This window comes from Podarcis gaigeae, assembly GCF_964106915.1.
Source record: "Podarcis gaigeae genome assembly, chromosome: 1".
Classification (NCBI taxonomy): Eukaryota; Metazoa; Chordata; class Lepidosauria; order Squamata; family Lacertidae; genus Podarcis; species Podarcis gaigeae.
Genome location: NC_139678.1, coordinates 69,103,906 through 69,129,351, shown reverse-complemented (window position 1 = coordinate 69,129,351; position 25,446 = coordinate 69,103,906). Strand labels below are relative to the sequence as shown.

General features: G+C 40.0%; 1 protein-coding gene across 3 annotated transcripts in view; it reads right to left on the bottom strand.

The window, feature by feature from the left end:
- The window catches only part of SBF2 (SET binding factor 2), a 238,717-nt gene that overhangs the window by 17,982 nt on the left and 195,289 nt on the right, over nt 1-25,446 (bottom strand). For 2 of the 3 annotated variants that reach the window (XM_083724282.1, XM_083724284.1), the window contains 10 exons: nt 21,287-21,414; nt 18,630-18,805; nt 17,972-18,117; nt 17,659-17,857; nt 11,591-11,787; nt 8,757-8,891; nt 7,784-7,879; nt 3,928-3,990; nt 1,742-1,929; nt 842-1,018 (listed from right to left, as the gene is read on the bottom strand). In XM_083724282.1, coding sequence (XP_083580408.1) covers nt 842-1,018; nt 1,742-1,929; nt 3,928-3,990; nt 7,784-7,879; nt 8,757-8,891; nt 11,591-11,787; nt 17,659-17,857; nt 17,972-18,117; nt 18,630-18,805; nt 21,287-21,414 — 1,505 coding nt within the window. The remainder of the gene's footprint in view (nt 1-841; nt 1,019-1,741; nt 1,930-3,927; nt 3,991-7,783; nt 7,880-8,756; nt 8,892-11,590; nt 11,788-17,658; nt 17,858-17,971; nt 18,118-18,629; nt 18,806-21,286; nt 21,415-25,446) is intronic. The other variant, XM_083724283.1, reaches the window with a different exon arrangement.

The following is a 25,446-nucleotide window of genomic DNA, read 5'->3' as shown; positions in this document are numbered from 1 at the left end:
GTAAACTCCAAACATGGGGTAGGAAGAGATCCGGCATGGGTGGTTGGAGGCATTAATCTTTGCCCATCCACGGGGGTCCTGAATGGGTATTAATTAACTTAGTTGCACTAAGAAATTGGTGGAAATATAAGTTTTCCCCCTTCAATATAAATAGGTGTGAGACCAATTGGGACCCCTGCAATGAAGAAAGGCTTAAAGCCCCCATTTGCCCCATTTCAGGGCTCCAGTCTGCATAAGCTGCCCACCGCCCAACTGCAATATACTTTTAAAAAGCCATTGATTCCCAAATAATGTCTGCTGTAGAAAATCCTGGCTAAAAATATTTAGATGCAGTAGACCATAACTTTTGAAACAAGTGTCTAATCTGCAGAGCACTCAAGCAGAAAATATCCATTTCAGTTCAAGGAGACTCGTGCCAAAGTACTGAATGAATACAATATGGTGGTTAGATCCTTAACTACAAAGGATAACCAACAATAAGAGATTCAGCCACACTGTTATTCATGTTACATCAATTTAAATACTGGAAATTTAAACTGAAATTGCTTTAATAAAAGCAGCAAAAGATCTAAACTGACTTTAAGAGAGAAAGTAAATAATAACAACCATGTACTACATATTCATGACTGATTATAATTTATAGGGAGCCATGTAATGCTTCATTCGTCAAATCTCACATCTGTCACTGTGAACACAGAAATACATCTGTCTGCATAAGAATACCGCATATGATATTTAAAGCAGTTATTGAAGAAAAGGAGAATTTTTCACTGGACAGAAATAGCACTTTGTTATGCGTCAGAAATCACAAGACATTTATGACTCCACCATATCACTTTACCTGTGGGAACCACTCTGATTCTCCAAGTGCTTTAAGGAATGTTATTTCAGAATCTGCAGGAATATTGCTAGGGACACAAGCACTCATGAGCTTTTTAAAACTAGCTTTCACTTGCCGGATGTCACTGAACTCGACAGGAACAAATTCACAATTTAAAGCAAAATCAAGTTTGAAGCTCTGTGGACAAAGAAGGTATTTACTTGTGTTAATAATGTGCATTTAAAGTAAAATATTGCTTTATTTTACTTTAACACCTTATTAATAGTGTTACTTTAATATTGAGTGGTTTCCCGCCCTGTTCCCATTTTCATGAGCTGAATGGCTGTTACGCAAACAGGCTGCCACAATTGGATGTTACCCAATCCTCATGAGTCATAACAGGTGTTGATTTATTTAACAACCTTGATATTGTGTTATGGATGCTATGAACTGTCCTTTTTTGTACTATTTTGTATAAACTGAAGGTCTAACTGATCATACTCCTTGCATTTCACTGCCATTTAACCCACCATGTGCAGTTTTCCCCTTTTGCATCCACGTGTGCAGACACAAGTGGACTCTTGTCTACAAAAACTTAAGCCATATTATGTTAAGTCTTTCTGTTGCTTTTGGAAGTACATTTGATACATGTTCACAATTCTTAACTCAATGAGTAATAAATGTGTATCTCTTTCAATGTTCAGGGAGAGAAACTTCTATAGTTGTGATCATTTAAGTAGTCATACACTCTAAAGATATCCTGCAAACTAGCACACAGTTATGAACATTTAATGCCTAGTGAAATCAATAGGGCTTAAACCTGCATAATTCTGTGCTGTATTGCACCACCGTTACATACAAATCTCCCCTTTAAAAGCAGCCGAGCAAAAATACAAAGTTATAACTTGAAAGCATCCATACCCTTAGTTGAGATTTTTCTCCAAATATGTAGAGGGAAGCCTGGCGTTTCAGGTGCCGGTTTTGAAAATATGCACTACTGCTGGTATATGAAGGTGAACCATCTTTCCCTGCTAATCTTGCACCAACATCGAGGAATGGCATTTGAGTGCTGATAAACCGACTGCTAGAACGAAGACTTGCCCACACACCTTTAGAAAGATTAAAAATTGAATGAAATATTTCATATTTTCATGGAATTGGACTATTTTGTAACTCTCCAGTAAAGAATGTGTATTGTTTGAAAAGAAAACATCTGCATCTCAGTTACAATGTTTTCGGATAGGTCACACATAATGTACCTGGAAAAAAATGTGCCAGCTTTGGGTTTGACTAGATGATGCTTTGGGTCTCTTCCAATTCTACAATTCTATTCTATGAAGTAATGCATAGCCAAAATCTGCCTAAACTGAGATAATAATCGAAACCACGTCGCATTTAACATTAATACAGAACTCTTCCTGTGCATTCCTATGCATTTTGTATGGCTGTTTGGTGGGTGTCGCCATACTCCTGCCATACTGTTACTGTTACTGTTCAGTGAAGGTGGGGAAAAGAAGCTACTAGTTCAAAGATGTTTTATTGCTTGCTTTGGCTGCCATCACAAAACCACTTCATGTAGCTGGGTTCTATGTTGCAACAGTAAAACAAGCAACATCACATCAGTTGGGCTAGTGAGCCATGTGGTTTGATCTCAAGCCCATATAGATGCAGTAATGGCACTGGGAGTGAACCTATGATCTAGGCCAAATGTAGGAAACCTTTTGTGCTCTGTATGTTGCTATACCACTGCTGCCATCAGTCCCATCAAGGGTGGCCTGAGATGATGGGAACTTTAGTTCAGCAACACCTGGAAGGCCAAAGGATCTCCACATTGGATCTAAAAAATCCACTTGCTGTATGCTTGCATATGTTACAATTACAGTGTGTAGCTTGACCATGGTGTCAGCCAAACTACCAAGATGTATGATCTAGGCCACAACCTTGCTGCCTCTTTTCTCCAGGTGTTGTTTCATATGAGAGCGTATAAGGCCACAAGAGGCTCTATTCTAGCACCAATAATTCTTTAAGAACTGCAAGTGCAGCAACGGACCAATCTTACAGTGCATTGGAATGGGGGCCATTGACTTATGCATGTAGTACTAAAAATAGTAGTTTGAGTACTCCTGGTGAAATAGGTGCACACTTTGAAAAGGTGATTTTTTTACTAAAATGGTAAAAATAGGGGCATGCCTGCTGATATATCAAAGTCAGTCTGCTTGCTTTAGATGTGAACATAGAGGACACAAACAAAAATGGTTTCTTAGGAAATTGAAGCTGGTAAGCTGCTGCAGTTCCTTCTCTGAAATAAAGCAAGCTGTAGCAAACACTTCAGCAGGGAGCACATGTTTAATCTGACTTATGTTTTCCATATTATTAGTAAAAAACACACCATGATTTGTTACCGAAGAATCACAGCTTACACAGAAAATAAATGTTATTCCTCATTTTTTTTTTAATTAAAAGCCAAAGGATGTCCAGGAGAAAGCAACCCATCCCACTTTTTGCTATCGACAAAGGAGAGCTTGATTATAATTTGCACCACATAGAAGCAACAGTCACAGCTAATTGAAAAGCACATGCAGACTATAACAGGTACCAGTGATGAGTTACAGCGATTAAAGGGTTTACAGGTCTCTACGTATCACTCCCCAGCTACTATTCCTTGCCACAGTTTTTTTTATTAAAAAACAACAACAAACCAAAAGTGGCATACAACACATTTCCTGTTCTCATTTTGAGATCATTGTTTTATCAGTGCTAATAATAATGTCACCAAGGTCTATGTTTATTACCTCTGTAAAATGTTACTAAATAATGATTTTAAAATTTATGTCAGCATGAATGTTTATTCAGTAGATAACAGCATTTCTTTACTCTGTGGCTACTGAGTATCAAAGCTTGGATGATGAGATAATATATTCTTTATCATTTTCTTGCAATGATGGCAAGGATACTTATGATTTAGAAGTTATTCCATATCATCCTGCAGCAAAGCTGTCACATGGTAACTAAATTGCGTGCCTAAGCAAGTTTACATGGTTTCTCTATACTGATATGCATAATCATGGAGATGGTAGAATGTACTATTAGTGCAAAGAATACGGTACCTTGATAGACTCTTCCTGATTTGGAATTTGAATGTGTGAAACATTTATCTCTGTACCCAAGCACTGGCAGATAGCAGTAAGGACAGGAGGAAAAGGAGGAGCAATGGAATGCACATTGCAATGAGACAGTCACAGCAAATTGAACAGGAAAGAAGAAAAAGGTTACTTGTACATTGCTATTTACTTTATTAAAATAAAACAACTGCTAATTATATTTGATTTTAATGGCTAGTGTCAAGAATCGCCAAAAAGGGGAAAAAAAGAAAAGCAAATCAAGCTAAGATAATTTGGGAAAAAGAATAGGAGGGGGGAAATTCTATATTAAATCATTTACCAAACAGAATAATGTTTATGGCTACTGCAATTAACTGCAGACATGCAAAACAGCCAAAATGATATGCCATTGTATTATACCAAATGGAAACTTGTCCATTGTGAAAAACATTTTAAAAATGTGTGAGATTTGTCAGTTAAAAAATGTTTAGCACAACTTATCTCTATTGCCCACTTTGATTGCCAGAAGCGTAAAATTAATCTAAATGCAGGGCAGACGTCCACATAACCTTACCTAAACAGATCTACATTCCTAAAGCACCATGCAAAGCATGTGGTTATTTACAATCACATTAATAGCATGCATTATTTTGTTCTTGGGCAGTCCTGTCCAGCAGCACTCATGCACTGTGTGGGAGGGAGAAGACAACTTAGTCCTCCCATAGGATTAAAGTTACTTAGGCCATTTGGTATAATGGAAATGTAGTTTTAAATAGAAAACCACAGTAACAATGACTCCTGCTTTGTTTTACAAACTTTTCTTTTCTTGCTTAGATTCCAAATTTTTCTACACAGACATCAAAGTATTTGAGAGCAGCAGGGGACCATTATTCCTGTGGAAACATTCTATTTCACTAACATTACCACTTAATATCTAGATGGCTGGAGGATAAACTGGATGCCAAACATTGTTTCAGATACCTGATTAAGTACCATACCATACTTGAGCCAAATAAAAAAGGGAATTAGAAGCAGAAGCCTCTACTTCAAGTAATATGTTCGTACTCCTGCAAAATGAAACTATTTGGTCACATTTCTGACAGATACCATAAACAATGGAATCTAGTATGCTTGCCAGTACATCCACATTTTAGAGAATTCTTGCTTTTATTTAAAAAATAATAATTCTAGTAACTGTAATTATGGAGATAAGGGTAAAAATAAGTAAATATAAGGCAATGATTGCCAAAGAGACTAAATCTAGACAGGGCCTTCTATATGGAGCTTCTAATTGTTATGGTTGCAGACTTTCTTTTTAAAATCATGACAGAATACGTGTAAAAGAATAAGCTGCACTGTAAAGTTAAAAATAGTTGTCATCACTTCTGCTGATGCTGAATTGTTGGATTATAATAAATTAGAACTCATATTGGTCAATGTCAAAAACGTTAGCATATTTAATTAACCTGCACAACTTAACCTGATAATAGTGAACATTAAAAAATGTGTTTCCCTGGCTGCAATTTTTTTTAAACGTTACAGTAAATTAAGTTTTTTGTTTATATAGAATGTGACACAGAACAGTCATGAAATGTACACATACAGTACTTCTGAATAAAACAGTCAGAAATGAAGTATTCACTGTCTGCATGGACACTCTGGAATGGAAAATATGGGAAACCACAAGTTGTGATATTATGAGGGGGATCCCAGACTGTGTTCAAGTGTACTGCCATAGTGCATTCTTATTTACTCACTTCCTAATTCAGTGGTAAAGTGCCGTACTTCCCTACAGGACTTTGGGAGTGAATAATGGCAGCATGACAGGAGAGGAATCATAGATTATGCTCTACCAACTGAGTTATGCTCCCCATAACAGGGGTGAGTTATTATTCTTCCCACCATGTTCATTTCCTGCCACTGTTACATATGATCTGGTTCTCAAGTTATATGACGGCAATGCTGGAAGATCTCTGTGACTGACAATTACTCCTAGACAGAGGCTTTCAGGTTTAGAGTGTTGCCACTGACTAGCTTCCAAAAGAATTGTGGTATTTTATTCATAGATTCTTTCTCTGTAGGCACAGTACAAGAACCCTTCTATATTATACGCCCTTTGTGCTAAACTAGCTAGCATGCAGCTCTAAACCATGGTTAACCACAGATATGCCACAGAAAACTGAGCAAAATGTTGGGCTCATGTGCTCTCCTCATCTTTCCTCCTCCAAAAATTTCAGTTTCAAAATAGGTAGGTGAGTGATTTAGGAATCCTAGTTTAAAACAAACAGTAGTTAATTGCTAGACAAGCAAAATTCAAATGATGCACTATGAAGTTCGCTTGTTTAGCAACTAGGCTTTAAAGGTTCCTAGTTAACATATAACACTTAAGTACAGATTCTTTGAAATGCTCCTGGCAGCATGAGAGCCTGATGGCTTGCTTAGACTTCTGAAGGTCCACTTATTGCTAAGCCATGATTTAGTGTAACATACAAACTGTTTCATAAACTCAAGTGATACACTAATAGGCCTTGCTAATGACCAGTGTAAAACACACCCATGTACTTGTGCACAATCCCACCTTGCTTTCTCAATTTAATGCAGTTCAATTGGTACTGTCATTTTTCAGTCCAGAACATTAGTCATATTGTAGTCAACAGATAAACCTGCCTTAAATTCAAGAACTCTGGAGTAATTGGGCAATGAAGTGAGCCTCTAGACAGACTACTGTCTTCACAATTCAGCACCTTCATTACTTTTCCACAGTATATAACCAGTAATACAAAGCATTACAAATTCTACTCTCACTTCATTGCTAAGGGTGTATTACATTTTAAAACATAATTTCTATTAGTTTCTAAATCTATTAGTTGCTAGAACATGATTTTCCAATGATACCTGTGCAGATATATTTAACTTCAGATTTAAAGTGTCACTCTTCTCAGTACTTAATACTCCAGTTCTGGTTATTCTATATCACCACGTTCAAGACTGACAAGCATACTCCTTCAGCTTCTGCATGTATCACTTTATGCAGAGGAATATTTACACTTAAACACTCTGCTGACTGCACAGCCTCAGTTAAGTGAGAATCTGGACTGGCCATGATACAATTCAAAGTGATCAATATAGGTTGTAAATGAAGATAATTATTGGTGTTTAATAATTATTGGTGTATAATAATAATAATAATAATAATAATAATAATAATATAGTTGAAAAGTAATTTTTACTTCATCATTACAAGTTTGTTCATACGTTATTTTTGTGATATAAGTAACTGAAATAAAGCAATACTCTTCACAATTCACCTTTGAGCTACCTTATGGACCAATTAGAAGCTACAACTGCCTGAAGCCCAGTAGTATTTACAACTATTATCTGAAGTGGAAACACTGGCTTGGAGATATCCACATATTGCAGAAGTGTGTGTGCACATATTTGCATGGCCATACCAGCCTGTTAAACAGTTGCCGCTGCCGCTGCCAGTGTGATAGGTTCTGTGTGTGTAAATGACTCCATGGGCTCAGTTAATTTTCCACCCACAAGACAGGATTGGTGGCACCCATCATCTGCTAAAGAGCATAGCCCCCGTCTAGTGAACAGAATTTGCATGCACAGCTCTTGGGTGCTGGCTGCAGGAATCCAATCCCAAGAACCACATGCATATCCATTTGCATGTGCAGTTTCTATTTCAGCAAGGGTAAGCCTGTTCTCAAAAGTGGATCAGGTGGAGTTTGGTAGACTAGTTGGTAGTATTTGGTATATACTGATAAACAGAAGGATAACGCAATAGCAATTCCTCAAATGTTACCATTATTTTCATATTACATCCCCGTGTAGGCTTTGAACTAGTCTTACTAACCTCCTCGGGCAAAGCTATTGGATAGATTTACATCCAACTGTCCTGGCACTACCTGCTTAAACACAGTGGACATTCTTGAAGCCCTCCTTTCAGTGCCTAAAGTCAGTCAAAAAGAATGGAGAGATTAAAAGTACAGTATCATGCAAGATGACATTACCTATTTGTTATCCTGACCTGAGGCCCAAGAGGTATTTTAAAAAATTACACAGAAATGTTCTTTTTATGACTTATATATCTAATTGTTGCTAGTTTACAACATTTAAGAGACATTACACATAATTAAAAAAGTATACATTTGCAGCATCACAGAAGGTTAGGCATGGCTAACACAATCAAAGTATTTAACAACAAATGAAGCAAGGCATGCACAATTTGGTGATGGTGTTATGTTATGAGAAAAGCCAGAATTTAGATACACTTGATTTCACCAACTGATTAAGCCAAATGGACATACTTGGCAAGTTGCATGCTCCTGTGTCTAAGACAGCAGCTTTTACCTTTGCATGAACCCTATCAGGTTTCATCACATGACAACTGAAATAGAATATTAATGCATTTCTTAATGACTTCATCAAGACCTATCTACAAAAAGCTTATTACATTTTAGTCTCTTTGCTTAAAAAAAACCCTATTCCTATGTTTGTTAGAGAACGAAAAGTAATCAATTTCTTCAGCATAAATTTCTAATAGTTTGATATAAGCACTGTACATTTTTTCCACCTATATGGAATAGAATTTCATTGATTAACAATTCTGCTTAAGTCAAGTCATTTTACTTTTGAATTTACCCTGAAAAATTTATATGCAGAAAACATGCAAAAACCAGACAGATCATCTATGTGGACAGTGAACCATTCAGACAATGGCACACTGAGAGAATATAGAGATAAAACTAGGAAACAAAACAAAATAAATAATAACACAGTCAGACTGGTCTTACATTTAGCATAGCTATATAAAAGCATAACATTACCTGGAGACAAAGCAATTGTTGGCCTGACAGTGAGAGTATTGCCATTCATTTTACAATGGACAGAAATTGCATTCAGTAAGGCTTGAAGGTATTTTTCTTGTTCTATGCTGTTTGATGATTCTAGTGATGTAGGAGCTATGCAAACAAAGGAGGGAATAAATTATATTGATTCTTTATACAGCATATTTCATGTCATTGAAGTGAAAGCATTACCCACTGTATGCTCTTATTTAGATAGCTGAATATTACTCCTAAGATCAGACATGATAAAGAATGTTGAGAAAATGGTAAATATATTCTGGCATTAAAAATAAAACCCAACAAATAAAATTTGATTAAACTATTGATCACCAACCTACCTCCAAGTATCAATGGGAAGTACATATTATCCTTCTGTGATCACAAGTATAATATATAAAGAATAAATTCCAGTGGCAATAATTTTGATTTCAGAATATCAGGATCACTCTCCCATTAAAACAGACCTGTTTACATGCCAAACTATGGCTTACAAGGACCACATTAATGTGCATGTTCCTGGAGAGGAGTCTGGGGCTGCTTTGTTTCTTGTTGGTTTTTTGCTGTCTCTAAGATGGGGTGAGCTCCCGTTGCTTGGTCCCTGCTCCTGCCAACCTAGCAGTTCGAAAAGACGTCAAAGTGCAAGTAGATAAATAGGTACCGCTTTATAGCAGGAAGGTAAATGGCGTTTCCGTGCGCTGCTCTGGTTCGCCAGAAGCGGCTTAGTCATGCTGGCCACATGACCCAGAAGCTGTACACCGGCTCCCTCGGCCAATAAAGCGAGATGAGAGCCGCAACCCCAGAGTCGGTCACGACTGGACCTAATGGTCAGGGGTCCCTTTACCTTTAAAAAGCTCATTATGGACGTTTACTTAACATGCCCCCATATATAGTTTCCTTTATGGCTATGGAGGCAATTTCTTTCCTTTTCATGTATAAAAACATGTCTGCTCATATTAATAAGGATAACATGCTGATGATGAATGTCACTTTTGCTATGATGAAAGCTACTCCCAAAATACTTCCTGGGTATAGCTCATTAATAGGGTTGCAAAAAATACAGGCAAAGACTGAGTCTGGTGTCTGGAACTTAGATTTCTGAAGAGAAGAAGATGTTTGCTTACTTCATGAAAATACCCTTCTTTTTACAGTTGTCCTCATATGAGGCTCTCACCCATTTTATTTTTCCACAACTAGTTTTGTTCTTAGAGGCAGACCCCTTTTACCCCAGGCCCCTTTTACACTTGTTTCCTTCCCCATTCCTATTCTCCCATTTTAAAACTTTGCCTCTTTCCCCGTTTTCCCCCTTCTCCTGTGAGCCCACTCATTGAGGCCCCCCAAACAGTGCAGAGAAGGGGGCAGTCTCTATTTGTGAATAATTCTGTTTATGTAACCACCAAACTTTGGACTACACATGATGTGATTTTAGTACGGTGGTTTTCTATTGGGGTAAACCAAAATTCTACCTCTGCTGCTATGTTTTATTTTTGCAAATTGCGCAACTCTTGTAGTTAAGCTTAAGGAGTAATGTAATCTAGTATTTTAAAATACTGAAAGTAGATACTAGTACACACCCACACAAACTTGCACAGCTATGCTTTGTAGATTATTTGCTGAGCCACTGTGGAAAATTCATTTATTGTGTGTATGTATTTTACTTACAAACTCACACAAAGTAGTATGCCATTCATAGGATTATGCTGAAGTATTTAAGCCATGAACATCTATCCTCATCATGAACTCTTGAATGATTCACCGCTTATGTAACTTGTGCATAACTATGAATTATTCTATCCACTGTCCTCTTCAGAAATTCCATAGGGCAAGTTGTTCAGGCAGGCCAGCAACACCAATGTTTATCTCAGGAATAAGCCCTTTCCCTCCTTTCCAAATTAGATGAACTCTGAGGTTCATCTCCATGTTGGCTCTGTGCCTCACAAAGGCAGAACAGGAATTTTGTACCCCAGGGGAATGCCAGATGAGGCCGCAGCATGCCTCCACCCCTCAGATTCTAGTGAATGAGAAGCATTCTGTATGCTGCTTACTGGAGTGATACTGCAGAGCAGCCTTCCCCAACCTAGAGCTCTTTTGGTGCTTTAGATTACAGCCACAATTATTCTTGAGCACCGGCGGCTGATGGGAGCTGGAGTCCAATATATCTAAAGGGCACCAGGGGGGTGGGCACTGGTATCCACATAATTCCATGACAACATGGTACTCTTGTTTGATGAACATTTTAGTAAATGTACATGACCTCTAGTATCCACTTCCTGATGGTGGTTTCTCTAAGACACTTCAGAAGGAAGTTCACAAGAAGGCATAAGCAATTCAACCCATCATTCATTCCATTATGCTCCTAAGTATTTTTATTTCAATTATCAGCCCCAATGCAAATATTTGCAATGTTTCAGAGAGAAGGGGAGAAATACAAGAGATGGCCCTGTATTTATAATGGTTTGTGTCCAATGTAAGTCTCTTGTTTTTACACTTGTACGATGGGACTCCCCACTTTCACAGTGTGACTCATAAATCTTTCCAGAAGTTGTCCCACCCTCTAGAGCAGATCTGGACAAAGCATGGGGTGTACATTGGGGAAGGAAGCCTTGTTGCACAAGTGGAAATCTTCACTGATGACCCAAAGGAGTTGAATACTGCCCTAAATGTTAAATTCCATGGCTGGCACCCACTATGATACCATGGAGCATTATTTTGGGAAGACAAAAACTAGAAAAACATAATAAAAAGCAGACAGCGTAAACTTATATTGAAGACACTTCTTTCCCACAAAATATCCTGGAAGTGAAACATGCACTCACCTGATGTTTGTGTATTTTGAGATTTGAAAAGGCCAGCAACTCCTTTGCCATGAAAGCCACCGGCTCGAAGCAGAAGTGTGCTGGTTTTTGAGTTTTTCCAACAGACCACTGGCAAGCGATTGTGTCTGTAACAGCGAGCTACTCTCTGCAGGCTGCTGTCCTGCACACACTGAGGTACCACTAGTAGCCCTGGATAGCTAAATCAATAAGAAGGGGGAGGAGAGAGAATTAGATGGTTCAGATAAGCCAAGCTGTGGTACCAGGCTACAAGGAAAACAGATGTGATTGAGGAACACTTCTTACTTATTCCAAATGTTTCAGTTAATCAGATACTGTGTGAATTCAAAACCCACCAATCATGTTAGCCAAGTTTGCATTTCTAAATCTAGCTCCAGTTCTACCCACTTGAGCCATCTCCAATGATCCAGAAGAAGAGGGGAATAACAAGATTAAAGCAAAGCATCCAACTTCCCTTTATAATTTTATTGATCGCATTGTCAAAATGAATAACTTTCTTTGCTACATCATTTAGGGATATAATTAAAGAACATTGTTTTTGAAATGTTTACGACACATTATTTTGTTTCTCAGCATACAAAGGTCTCTTTTGCCTGTCCCATCACTAACAGAGGCAAAACCTTCACCTATAAATAGTAATGCCTTCCTTCCCAGTTGTGGTATTCCCTCCTGTGAGGGATCCTTTTTAAAAGGAATTAAAACATTTCTGTCCTATGAGGCTTTTGAGTTGTTTTAATTCCCTTTTTCATATTGACTCTTCCTGGTTTTATGCTTTTATTATTTTATTATTGTTGCTTTTATTATTTTACAATGAGGTAGGTCCCTATGGAGCTGAACTGTAAAAATTGGCATATTGAATAGAAATGATAACATCAGAATTTATCAAGTTCTATATTAATTTATTTTTATATTTACAGCTCACATTTAAAGTACAGTATGATCACATCTTACATAGATTTAACTTGCATGATTTCAACTACAGTGGTGCCTCACAAGACGAAATTAATTCGTTCCGCAAGTTTTTTCTTCTTGCGAGTTTTTCGTCTTGCGAAGCACGGTTTCCCATAGGAATGCATTGAAAATCAATTAATGCGTTCCTATGGAAACCGCCTTCAGACCAGGTACGGGAACAGTCGGTCCCCCGACCTCTTCTGAAGGCTGGGGGGGGGGACAAGGGCTTTTCTTCCCACCCCCAGCATTTTAAAAAACCCCGGGACAGCGGAGGACTTCTCCGCTGTCCGGGGCGATCTTAAAATGCTGGCGGGCGGCAGCGAAGCCTTCGCTGCCGCCCGCCAGCATTTTAAAAAACCCCGGGACCTCTTCTGAAGGCCAATGGGGGGCGAAAGTCTTTGTCCCCCCTGCCTGCCTTCCTGAGAGAGTGGAGAAACGCAGCGTGTTTCTCCGCTATCCCGGATGGCTTTTGAAGGCAGGCGGGGGGGAGCAAAGACTTTCGCCCCCCGCCGGCCTTCAGAAGAGGTCCAGGACCTCTTCTGAAGGCTGGCGGGGGGCAAAAGTCTTTGTCCCCCCTGCCTGCCTTCCCGGGGGCTTTTAAATCGCCCCGGGACAGCGGAGAAGCCTTCGCTGCCGCCCGCCAGCATTTTTAAAAACCCCGGGACAGCGGAGGACTTCTCCGCTGTCCCGGGGCGATTTAAAAGCCCCCGGGAAGGCAGGCAGGGGGGACAAAGACTTTTGCCCCCCGCCAGCCTTCAGAAGAGGTCCTGGACCTCTTCTGAAGGCCGGCGGGGGGCAAAAGTCTTTGCTCCCCCCGACTGCCTTCAAAAGCCGTCCGGGATAGCGGGAAGCGCTTCCCTGCTATCCCGGACTGCTTTTAAAATGCTGGTGGTGGGGAGCAAAGCCTTTCGGCCTTCCTGGACCTCTTCTGAAGGCCGGAGGGGGGGGAAAGGCTTTGCTCCCCACCACCAGCATTTAAAAGAGGTCCCCGGAGATTTCCCTATGGGCTTTCTTCTTGCGAAGCAAGCCCATAGGGAAATTCGTCTTGCGAAGCAACTCGCAAACGGAAAACCCTTTCGTCTTGCGGGTTTTCCGTCTTGCGAGGCATTCGTCTTGCGGGGCACCACTGTATACACAGATGGAAGCAGGCTGGTTGAAACTTCAAGTTAAATCCAAGCAAGGTGGAGAGTTTAAAAGCTCTTCTTGCACCAGGTCTGCCATCTGCCATCCTGTGAAGTCTCACATGAGCATCCCAGAGATGGTGCACTGAGCAGACATTGCACCTCAAACAAGACAGAGAGCTCGTTATGCACTGGATAACCCAATATTGTGGGGTCATCAGAGTTCTTGCACAACCATCCCTAGCCTCTAGGTTTGTGCACTGAGCAGTTTTGGGTTACCCAGTGTGAAAAGAGCTTTTAAGCTCTCCACTTTGCTTGCTGGGCAAGGCCTGCATGGCAAACAGGCTCTGGGAGTATGGGGGATTCTCTCTACCCCTCACCTGTTAGCCATTGGGTGGAGCCAAGGGTTTGGGTATACATGATTTTCATGTAGTACCTCTGGTTACATACTTAATTCGTTCCAGAGGTCCGTTCTTAACCTGAAACTGTTCTTAACCTGAAGCACCACTTTAGCTAATGGGGCCTCCCACTGCTGCCGCACCACCGGAGCACGATTTCTGTTCTCAACCTGAAGCAAAGTTCTTAACCCGAGGTACTATTTCTGGGTTAGCTGAGTCTGTAGCCTGAAGCATATGTAACCTGAAGCGTATGTAATCTGAGGTACCACTGTACAAGGAACTCTTGGAACTGAACCTTGCGCAATATGCAATTGTACTGTACACAAATTAATTCAAATAACTAATAATTTATCCCAGCACATGAAGTGGTTTACTTATTATTTTCTTCCTTGATCATTTTATCGTTGATGGATACAAACAGTTGATATGGTTTTTGATGAGGCTTGATAGTAAAGCCAAACACAGGGGTTGCCAGGTTTCTGTTTTTCCCTCTCCCTCTTCTCCTGCAAGTTTTGCTGCTATCACTCTGAGCATCTCTGGCTAGCCAGAGCCAAGAAAGACGCCCTTCCAACTTTTGGAGGGCTTGATGGTTTGTATTTGGGTGCCTTAGTCAAGCAGCAGCTGCCAAACAGCCCACAGCCTTCTTCTCAATCTTAAGAGCTGGGCGAGAGGGCAGAGATTACAGCACAACTGCCAGAAAGAAGGCTTTTATCATTCATCATGTTTACCAGAGGAAGGTGGCACACTTGCCATGGCAAGTGAAAATGAGGAAGCCTGCGGATACTTTCCAACAACATAAATTATTCACAGCACGATCCTTAACATGTTATTATATTACATTTTAAGATTAAGTGTTATTAAATAGTTCCTTTGAAAGCAGTAAGGGGGTCACTACAGCAACACAGAAAGAAACAGCATGGTACATCTCATACTTGTCCTAGACTGATTGTTTACAGGCACTTACTTTTTATGAGCAAGAATGTTTAGATGCTCTAATTTAACACACTAAACACTGCCAGTACTTTGGCTCTGACAAGGAACCAACTCTGGCTTGCATCAAAATCCATTTAAACAGCTCTGAAATGATAGTAAGCAAACTGCTAGTTATATAATTTATTTAAAAAATAGAGTAAGTTAACAAAGAAATGCAGCTGCTTCAGATTCTACTCCAACCCTGGCCGAAAGAGAAAAGATTCCAGGGACTCCGGATGTTTTTAAATAAGGTGAATTTGAACACGTGTCTAAAGTCATTTACATAAAAGTTAAGATGATTAAAAATTACATTTCTAATCTATATGAATATTTCCCGGTTTTGAGAAATGCATAGTATGGTCTTGTATGACATTAAGGAAAGTGAAGCTCTTATGTTTCTGAAAAATAAATTCCCAGGGCTGACTGCAAAATTCATTTGACACCCCCCCACACACACTTCTAAGAAAAGTGAAGGGAAAATGCACTATAAATTGTAGAATAGCAATCGTTTGATGCAACCTCGTATAACTTTCCTTCTTTGATTCAAATCAGAAAGAGTGCTCAATACATAGTTGATGTCATGGAACCTCCCTGCAAACCTTGTGCAAACAAAATCTATGAATGCTCAATAAACAGCCTGTTTATAGAGACCTGAAAGGACAAAAACAGATCTGTTCAACTTTTGTTACTGATGAACACTGCTAGCCCCTCGAAGCACATGTGGGCTTTAAAGCCTTGTGGTTGGGAAACTCTAGGTCTCTAAAAGGCTATCAAAGAGGCTGGGTAGACTCTGGCAACTGCAGAAAGATAGTGGCTTGCTGTCTAGTAACACCCCACCCTCTAAACCTTCCCCAACTCTTCCACAATTCCATATTCCACAATTCTATACAAACTTACAAATGTGTATATGTATTTTAAGGTGAACCAACTATATAGCTTTTATAGACACCAACAGGCAAACCACCTAGAGCAAAATAGCAATAAATAAAATAAAATAGCAGAATAGCATTTTATATTCAACAATGAAAACACCAAATGATAAACCAAATGCTTTTATTAGCTACCTGCAGGATTGGCACAATTTCTATTTCCTGCAAATTCTGTTTTCTTAGGTGCAGAAGCATATTGCTTCCATCCAGCACAGCTTTTTCAGGAGAATCCAGAATCTGGTCTTGCTAATTGGTGGGGATGAGACTCTGGCTCATCATTTTGACGATTAAGTCAATCAACTTGAGAGCAATTTAATTGCTACAATAACTGTTCCAGTTCCAGCTGAAGTGTCCAGTGTTTGGGGGATCAATTTCAGCTTGTGCAGCCTGTTGATATGGGTGAGGTACTTGCAGGGCTGTATCCAACTATGTGTCCTCTGGATCGCTGCCCATTGTGACTGGTGACATTCTGCTTGGGGGTCTTGAATTGGTGGGTCAGGGGTGTGCTCAATGCTTCGTTGCATAACGGTGGAAGTGACTTCCGCCCTAAAGGAGACGATGGTGCAGCCACTACTGAAAAAGCAGGCACTGGATCCAATCAATTGTAACAACTATTACCCAGTTTCAAATATTTCTTGGGGTGGGGGAGGAGGATAATTGAGAGGATTGTGGCAGAACTGCAGACATTATTGAATGAGACTGATTATCTGGATCCATTCCACTCTGGGTTCAGGCCAGGGTTCAGGCCTGTACTGGTATTCTTCTGGACCAACTCTGTGGATGGGCATAGTGGCACTTTATTATGGTGGCTCTGTTACAAGGTCATGTCCAGAGATTAGCATAGGGTGACTGTTCTTCAGCCTTCTGTATTTACACTTTGGAGTGCCATGGTACACCATTTTGTCCCCAATACTAATCAGAATCTATATGAAGTCATTAGGAGTTTAACGTAAAGGTAAAGGTACCCCTGCCCGTACGGGCCAGTCTTGACAGACTCTGGGGTTGTGCGCCCATCTCACTCAAGAGGCCAGGGGCCAGCGCTGTCCGGAGACACTTCCGGGTCACGTGGCCAGCGTGACATCGCTGCTCTGGCGAGCCAGAGCCGCACACGGAAACGCCGTTTACCTTCCCGCTGGTAAGCGGTCCCTATTTATCTACTTGCACCGGAGGTGCTTTCGAACTGCTAGGTTGGCAGGCGCTGGGACCGAGCAGCGGGAGCGCACCCCGCCACAGGGATTCGAACCGCCGACCTTTCGATCGGCAAGCCCTAGGCGCTGAGGCTTTAACCCACAGCGCCACCTGCGTTTGCTCCACCTCAAATGAGTAAGATTGGGGCTCAGAACCAGATTGTTATGGGGGGGGGTGTAGTTTGGCCAAAAGCACCTTGAAGGCCATTAGTGAGAAGTCATGGCATGTAATGTAAGTAAATACTGTGTTGGACTATTATTCCATCTAGCTAACTATTGTGTACACTGACTGGCAGAATTTCAGACAGAAGTGTTTGCCAGCCCTACCTGGAAATGCCAGGGATTGCAAAGCAAGAGCTACAACCCTTCCCTTCTAGAATTAAAAATATTTCACCTCAAGAAGGCTTTGTAATATTTGTCAAAACGCAATGCCATTTGGAATGTATTTTGTGGGTTGTGGTTTTAATAATTACGACAAGAAAGTTGGCTCACCTTCTGCAAAGAGAATACATCCTGTTCAAGGCCGTTATTCGAAAGTACTCTGTTTTTGAGCGAGAAGAGCTATTACTGATAGTTCCCAATCCCAAGCGTTGATAATCTCTAAAACAAGCTCTTTCCACTAGCTGTTCCATAGTTGATTTCTCTGATGCTTTCAAAGTAGCACTAGTGTGCATTTCACTGTCATCTGAAACTAAAGTTGTATTATTTTACTATCTTAATATTTAGTGAAGCAAGTACACTGAAGAGTGTAATACATTAGCTGAATTCAGATATTTACAGAAAAGCCCCTCTAAAGTTTTCCTACCTGATAGATCATCCTCCTCATTCCACCCAGGACGATTCACTCTTTCTTCCGCAATTGTCCCCGTTTTCTTCTTTAGTAGGTACTGTCGGCCAATTGTCATCTTCCCTGCACGTTTTGCTCCTTTTACAATTGTTTTTGAAAGAGTGCTACAATTTAGAAAAGAAGCAAAATATCTGTATCGTGGTTGAAAGAGGAAAACTGGACATTATCCCTTCTAGGAACTTCCTCTCCAACAGCCACTAGAGAAATGTGTGGAATATATACAAAGTATAGATGTGATCCCATGCCTTCTAATGAATATTGTACATGAAAGGGTTTTTTGTTGCAGCATGTTCTCAATCTTTGTATTTCACAAATAATCAGAGGCATATTTTCATGATGCAGGTCCCTCTCTCACCAACAGGAAGATTTGGTGAGGTGATTTGGGAGCAAGAAATACAGAAAATCCCACCTTAATGATCATAATGTTGCATATAATAATTATAATTATTATGCAATTTTCACATATATTGCAGCATCTCCTTTACTAAATCATGCCATAAGCGTGATTTTAAAACTTCTTAAATATAACTCCGTTGCATAACCCTTTTTGAAACTAATAATGTAGAACAGTATTTATAAGAAAGAAGCAAACATACAAAAAGGGACCATTCCTTACCGAAAGGAAGTGTTCTTTTCTTTTTGCTTTGGTAAGATTAGCTGAGGTGCAGTTTGACCAGCTGCAAAAGCAAAAGTGCTAAAGATGGACTGGGGGTAGCGAAACTTCATTAGCTGTTTCTTAAATATCTCTACAACTTCAGGGCCCACTTCTTCATCAAAAGCTACCTTAATCAGCTATGTATAAAAAAGATGCAATGAATTAAAAATAAAAGGTAAAATAAAATATAAGAAATATAAAATCAAAGTTTCTAAAATATTATGAAATATTATTATAAAATAGTATTACTGATTTATGAAGCAATTTATATCAACTTTATGGTTAATTAAGTCATTTTTGTAATGCATTGCTTACAAATTAGAAAAGACAAAAGGAAATGTATAACATCAAAGAAAATCATACAGGAGTTTTGACAATAATACTAATAGGGAAGTTTTTAAATGTTTAGGGAAGTTTTTAATGTTGGATATTTTATTCTGTTTTCAATCTGTTGGGAGCCACCCAGAGTGGCTGGGGAAACCCAGCTGGATGGGTGGGGTATAAATAAATTATTATTATTATTATTATTATTATTATTATTATTATTATTATTATTCCAACACACTGTATGTATTTATTTAAAAACAACAACACTATGTGGAATGGTATAAGTTGAAGGTGTCATTTTGGTTTGTCTCATGAAAACAAAGAGAAGAAAATACAAGCATTAAAATGAGGCAGAGGATTTCTATGCTATTTTGTTTGAAAAGCAATTAAGATTAATCAGTGTCACATTTATGTTGAACAGACTCAACATTTGAGCAAAATGACAAACTATTTTCCATAATATTGTCCCACTGTTTGCAAGCCTGTCCATCTTCTCTTGAAATGCTTTGGAAATATGGGCAGGGTAAATGCCATCAGAAACATAGCTGTCAAGTGTCCCTTATTTGAAGGGACAGTCCCTTATTCCAGCGCCATGTTCTGCTGCTGTCCCTTATTGATGGATGTCCCTTAAATGTCCCTTAAATTTCAAAGGAAGCACCTCCTCTCCCTCCCTCCCTGCCGGCCAGGGAGGAGGGAGGCTCCAACTGTGTTGCTTGGCTGTGTTGCTCACCTAATAAGAAGTCTAAGAACGACTGGAGGGTGGAGCTTGCATGCCATGTGTGTGGCTAGTTAATGCAAGCTGAGGATTTTTTTGAATGCTGGTCGCCATTTTGTTGCATGTGCTGCTGCAAACTTTGCAGTGCAAAGCCAGGCAGGGGAGCCATCTTGAGTTGAGGCTGCATAGGCCTTGTGGTGCATGTGATTCAGATTCTATTCAGTTGAACCTCTGGTTACAAAGTTGGTTGGACAGTGTTCTCGAAGCTACCAGCATGAGTTTGACCAGACTGCAGGAGGACAGAAAGACTGGAGTGCCTGGAACAGGTGAGGCTGCAGGTCCCTTATTTTCAAATCTGTAAGTTGACAGCTATGATCAGAAAGCTGAGACAGAGTGGAGGATAATAGAGTATGTTTGGGGAACCTGGAACAGGACTCTCCCAAATGCTCCTTCCTACAGAAGCTGCTTATGAGACTGGCACTGCATCCCCTGGCCTATATGCATGTCTTGTAACCAAGGTGCTTCAATACTAAGGGAAGGCAAAAACTGCCATGCTTAAAAGGCCTGGAAATAAATAGGCAATACTGAAAGTGGGCAAACAGAAGTCAGGTACAGTAACTCATGACCCCACAGAACTATGGCCCAGGTTTATGGATACATTCCATATATACTTTCACTCTTTAATGGGCATTTTGCTTAAGTTCTCTATTGTACTATGAACAAGTCATGGGCAACCTATTTTTAAATGAAGGCGATGGCACTTTATTAATTTATGAAAATGACATCCAATGTTGCATAAAAATTGTCCAGATCGTGACCTTGCTAAGAAAGCCTACTTTACATTTCTGTCATAAATTTGAGGCAGATGCATTGAGTGACAAAGATTAAAATAGTGTTCTTGGTACATCTGCCTAGTGTACCTAGACCTGGGGTCACCAAACATGGTGCCCTCAGATATCTGCCTTGCACTGGTGCTGTGAGGGGAGTGTGCTTGCTTTTTTTGGATCTGTGTTTTATTTGTTTTTGAGTTTTGTCTGTTGCAGTGGGAGAAATCTGAGCATCACCAGTTTTCTTCTGCAAAATGAGTATTTTGTGGTGCCAACATCAGTTGCTTATTTTTCCAGATGTGGCCCTTAAAAGGAATGCTCCTAGGAAAAACTATTATAGTTGTAATGGTTTCCATTTTTTAAAGATGATCTCTCTTTTCAGTTGAATTAATTCATACTCTGCCTTTCTACAGAAGATGTCCAAGGTAGTTAACAATAATAAACCCTTAAAACCTTAGTTAAACTAACAGGGCTTAGGTTAACTTAATTGTGTGGGAGTTTTTTTAAAACAACAACACTTTTTATTTATTTTAAAGAACAAACATGACAACAACAACATTGGCTGCCTCCATTTTTTAAAATTGTGTTTGATTGTGGCCTTTATATGCAGACTTTCTTAGTGGAAAGTTCAGGGACATGAGAGTTGATTTATTTTGGAATTGGTGATATTGTAAATATAACATGCAGAAGGAAGTAAGAGTGTTCCAAAAAAACCAACAAACTATGAACTTTAAGCAGCTTTATTTTACCTGAAACACAGCAGAGGTAATTTGTAGCCCTTCCTGCATGCTTTGTTGAAGCTGGTTCTGGATGGTAATTTTCTTCTCCTTAATTATTGAGGCAATGGGAACGCTCCGAATAACAGTTTGTTCTCCCACTAAGAATATTAGTCAGAGGAGCACTGAGTCACGGTTCAAGTTATCAGAGCTGTTCATATTTTACATACTCTACTCAATATGTATGATCAGTCTTACACAGATGCATAAAAGATGCAACAAAGTCAAAGCCATAATCAAAGCTGGAACGTCTATCAAAATATTGAGCTCATTTCATGAATGACATGTTAAAGAGCCTATCAGTTCCCCCCAAAAAGGAACATGTACTTCCTCAGTCAGCTTACCAAACTGAATCAATTGATTTATTTTATTAACATTAACATTTTTTTAAAAATAAACCAACATGATGCCTTGTAACATCTATTCCTTCAATCACACCAAATTACATTAAAATGTATTATGACAGATATTCAGCATATGTATGTTTACAAGTATGTAAGTAAGTAAGTCCTACTGTGTTTAGTGAAGCTTACACCCAAGAAAAATGTGTTTAGGATTGCTTAATTGAGATTGCTCAATTGCAATTTCAGCAACTTGGCTATCTTCATGAGAAAGATGAATTTAGAAAAGTTGTACATTATGGGATGACAAGCATAGCTCTAGTGGCAGTGGGTCAAAGTTTACAGTTTTGCAACAAAAGGGAAAATTTGTTTTGTGGGGCACTTTTGGTTGCGTGGAAAGAGCCATTTATATAAAAGTGTTAACATGTGGCAACACTTTTATACATGAATTCCAAACATTATAAATGGCGTATCTAGTGTATCACTGTCATATCAATTATGCGAAGTCAGTATAATATCAGATTTGTCACCTGCTGCTGATACAGAAGTTGCTGACCCTCAACCTGGCATTTATTTGCTTAAGTCTTCGGTTCAAACCACCACTATGTTAATGAGAACTAAGTCTATGTATTATCCCAATAAATATGCGTGCACTAAAGAAGTGATGCATCAAATGACAAAATATTTGATGCATCGCTCTCACTACATATCTATTTTCTGCAGCCTGTAGAAATAATTGGAACAGACTGCTTTATTTTTATGTAACTCACAGAGATTTCAAAGTAGAATTCTTATCCTCAAAAAGCTACAGTTACAATTTTCACAAACAAATAAGATAACTGTTAAATAAATAATTGCTATTTTTTCATCAGCCCAAGATAGCAGTTTTAAAAACTGTTAACATTATTTGTTCTCATGACATTTTAAAATACTGTAATTTTTAAAATTTCTGCTCTTTTAATAAAGTGAAGGATTATATAGATTCAAATTACTTTCCACTCTGGCAGAAAGAGTTGTTGCAGAAACCAGTTCACTAATTTCTCATTCACTGGCTATATATCTAACACTCATGGCAAACTAGTTAAACACTAGCCACATAAGAACCACAGAACTAGCCAGGAATAAGATAAATGAACTGTAATTCAGAATTTACAACTGCTACAAATGCAAGCAAAAAACACTGATTGACAACTTTCTCAGTTTAAACATGTAACACCAACTTCTTGATCCTGTATATAAGAACCCAAGAAGGGCCTGCTAGATTAGGCCAATGGCCCATCTAGTCCAGCATCTTGATCTCACAGTGGCCAACTAGATGCCTATAGGGCATGAGTGCAACAGCACTTACCCCACTTTTAATTCCCAGGAACTGGTATTCAGAGACTTACTGCCTCCAACAGCAGAGGCAGAACATAACTATTGTGCTAGTAGCCAATGATAATAAAGGTCATGTACTCAATATTTCTGCCTGAACAAGATGCCACCGTCCAACCATCCATCCATCCATCCATCCATCCATCCACTTTTATTCATGTGAGTAATCCAGGTAATCCTTGAGTAGTTGCTCTTGTCTTTTGAACATGTGTCTCCTACTCAGAGTAGATCCTTTAAAATCATGAACATGATTAATTTAGGTCCATTAGTTTCAATGGGTCTCTTCTGAGTATAATGTAGATAGCTCTAACCTATAACCAGGACCTTCACATGTCATGCTAACCACAGCTTAGCATAAAGCCTCTCTTCCTCCCAGAGGGGAGGTGTTGTGAGCGGGAGCCTTTCCCGCGTCAGCAGGGGGGTGTACTCGGCCCCCTGCATCACTCACCCGGCTGCCGCGCCCCGCCCACCAGGCCAGCCAATAGGGTTGGCTTGGGGGCAAGATCTAGCTGCATTCAAGCGGCTGCAGCAGCCCCGCGCCTCATTCTGTTTCCCTGGAGTCGTCGGATCACCTGCCCTCCCTCCCTCCCTTTAGGTCATATTTATGCTTTGACCTTGCTATGGACTTTGGTTGGTTGCCCTGGTTGACCAGGGGGCCTGGTAGGAGTTTTTATCCATTTGGCAAATTGGCACCAGCCTCTTGGTTTTTCGCCTACCTCATAGCAAATCGCCACAACTTTTTTGTACTGGCGGTTAGGCACTGGGATATGTGTTGTGCATTGGTGGGTGGGGTTTGGCCATCACCTACCCCGCCCCTCGTTGGGTATTCCATTAAAGGAATCCAGCGGTCGTGGATCCTGTCCAATGCCCTGCCGGTGCCTAGGGCCATGGAACAACCCCCAGTGACATCAGGGGAAGCGTCAAGTTGTATTTGCATCAACAAGCTCCTCCCACTGTTTGTTAACCTCCAAAGACCCCTGCTGCGCGGGTGGGGTCAAATACAGGTTGTTTGACCCACTGCCTAAGCCAATACCACACGCATGCTGTAACCAATAAAAGTTGCGGCCTACTTTAGCCCATTAACCTAAAATACATGTGTCCTTGTGTCTCATTTTACCAATATGCACGTGGAGGGTTCTCGACTCAAAATGTGCATAAGCTGAAATGAGCCCAAGCAAGCCTTTGGCTCCCAGCAGGAGACCTCAGCAGCATTTACGCTGAGCCAGTGTGGTGTAGTGGTTAAGAGCGGTAGTCCCGTAATCTGGGGAACCGGGTTCGCGTCTCCGCTCCTCCACATCCAGCTGCTGGGTGACCTTGGGCCAGTCACACTTCTTTGAAGTCTCACAGCCCCACTCACCTCACAGAGTGTTTGTTGTGGGGGAGGAAGGGAAAGGAGAATGTTAGCCGCTTTGAGACTCCTTAAAGGGAGTGAAAGGCGGGATATCAAATCCAAACTCTTCTCTTCTTCTTCTTCTTACTTTGCTTGCACTTAATCTCAGATTGTTACTGCTTGTGAACAAAGGATAGTTGTTTATAACAAACTAAAAAGTCTGATCCATAGCCCAAAGTTTGAAGTTGGCTTGTTTTGAAATTGACTTGTGTTTGCTATGAAGGATAATCTCTGGTTCATATGCTATGAAAACCTGAGAAATGCTGCCAATTTCATTTCCAGGTGTAAGGGAGGAGGACAGGTCTAGGAGGTCTGCATTAACCCAGATAACACAGATTATGCATGCTGTATTGAACCATGCTCTACCTTGACATGCAATCTAGGCCACAGTATGAGCATGAGAATGAAGGATATGACTACATCACTTTCAAGACCAGAAATGCATAAATAACAGTTGAGGACATGGAAATTGCATCTGACCAATTTCCTGGATCACATTTTTTGTTTGGCCATTTAAGCACATCCATCCATCCATCCATCCATCCATCCATCCATCCATCTACCTATGCTCCACATATATGTCTTTATGTCTATGCTCCAGACAGTTCAAGAAAACTTTTTTATGAAGCCTATCACATTACAGTCCTATCCATGCATTCAAAGGAAAAGAGGACTTAAACTGAGAAGCAGGCTTGTGCATGCTGCCTCCAAGTTCCCTCCATATGCCTAGTGTCCCCACTCCACTGTAAGCCTTTCTAAGTTCAGCGGGAGGGTTTGAAGGGGGCTTCTAAGTGCATTCGGCAGATAATACATGGTTCCCAATCATAGGAAGGCTTGTAAATGTGTCCAGCTGAATGTGCCTAAATGCCCCCCTTCAGACCTAGTCAATGTGATAAAGTTGGGGTGCAGTGAGTGCACCTGACATGTATGTTCTCCCCAGTTTAAGCCCTTACATGTTCTTTTGAACACATGAATAAGGCTTATGAGAACAATTATAATAATTTGTTATTTAATTAGCTATGCAGATT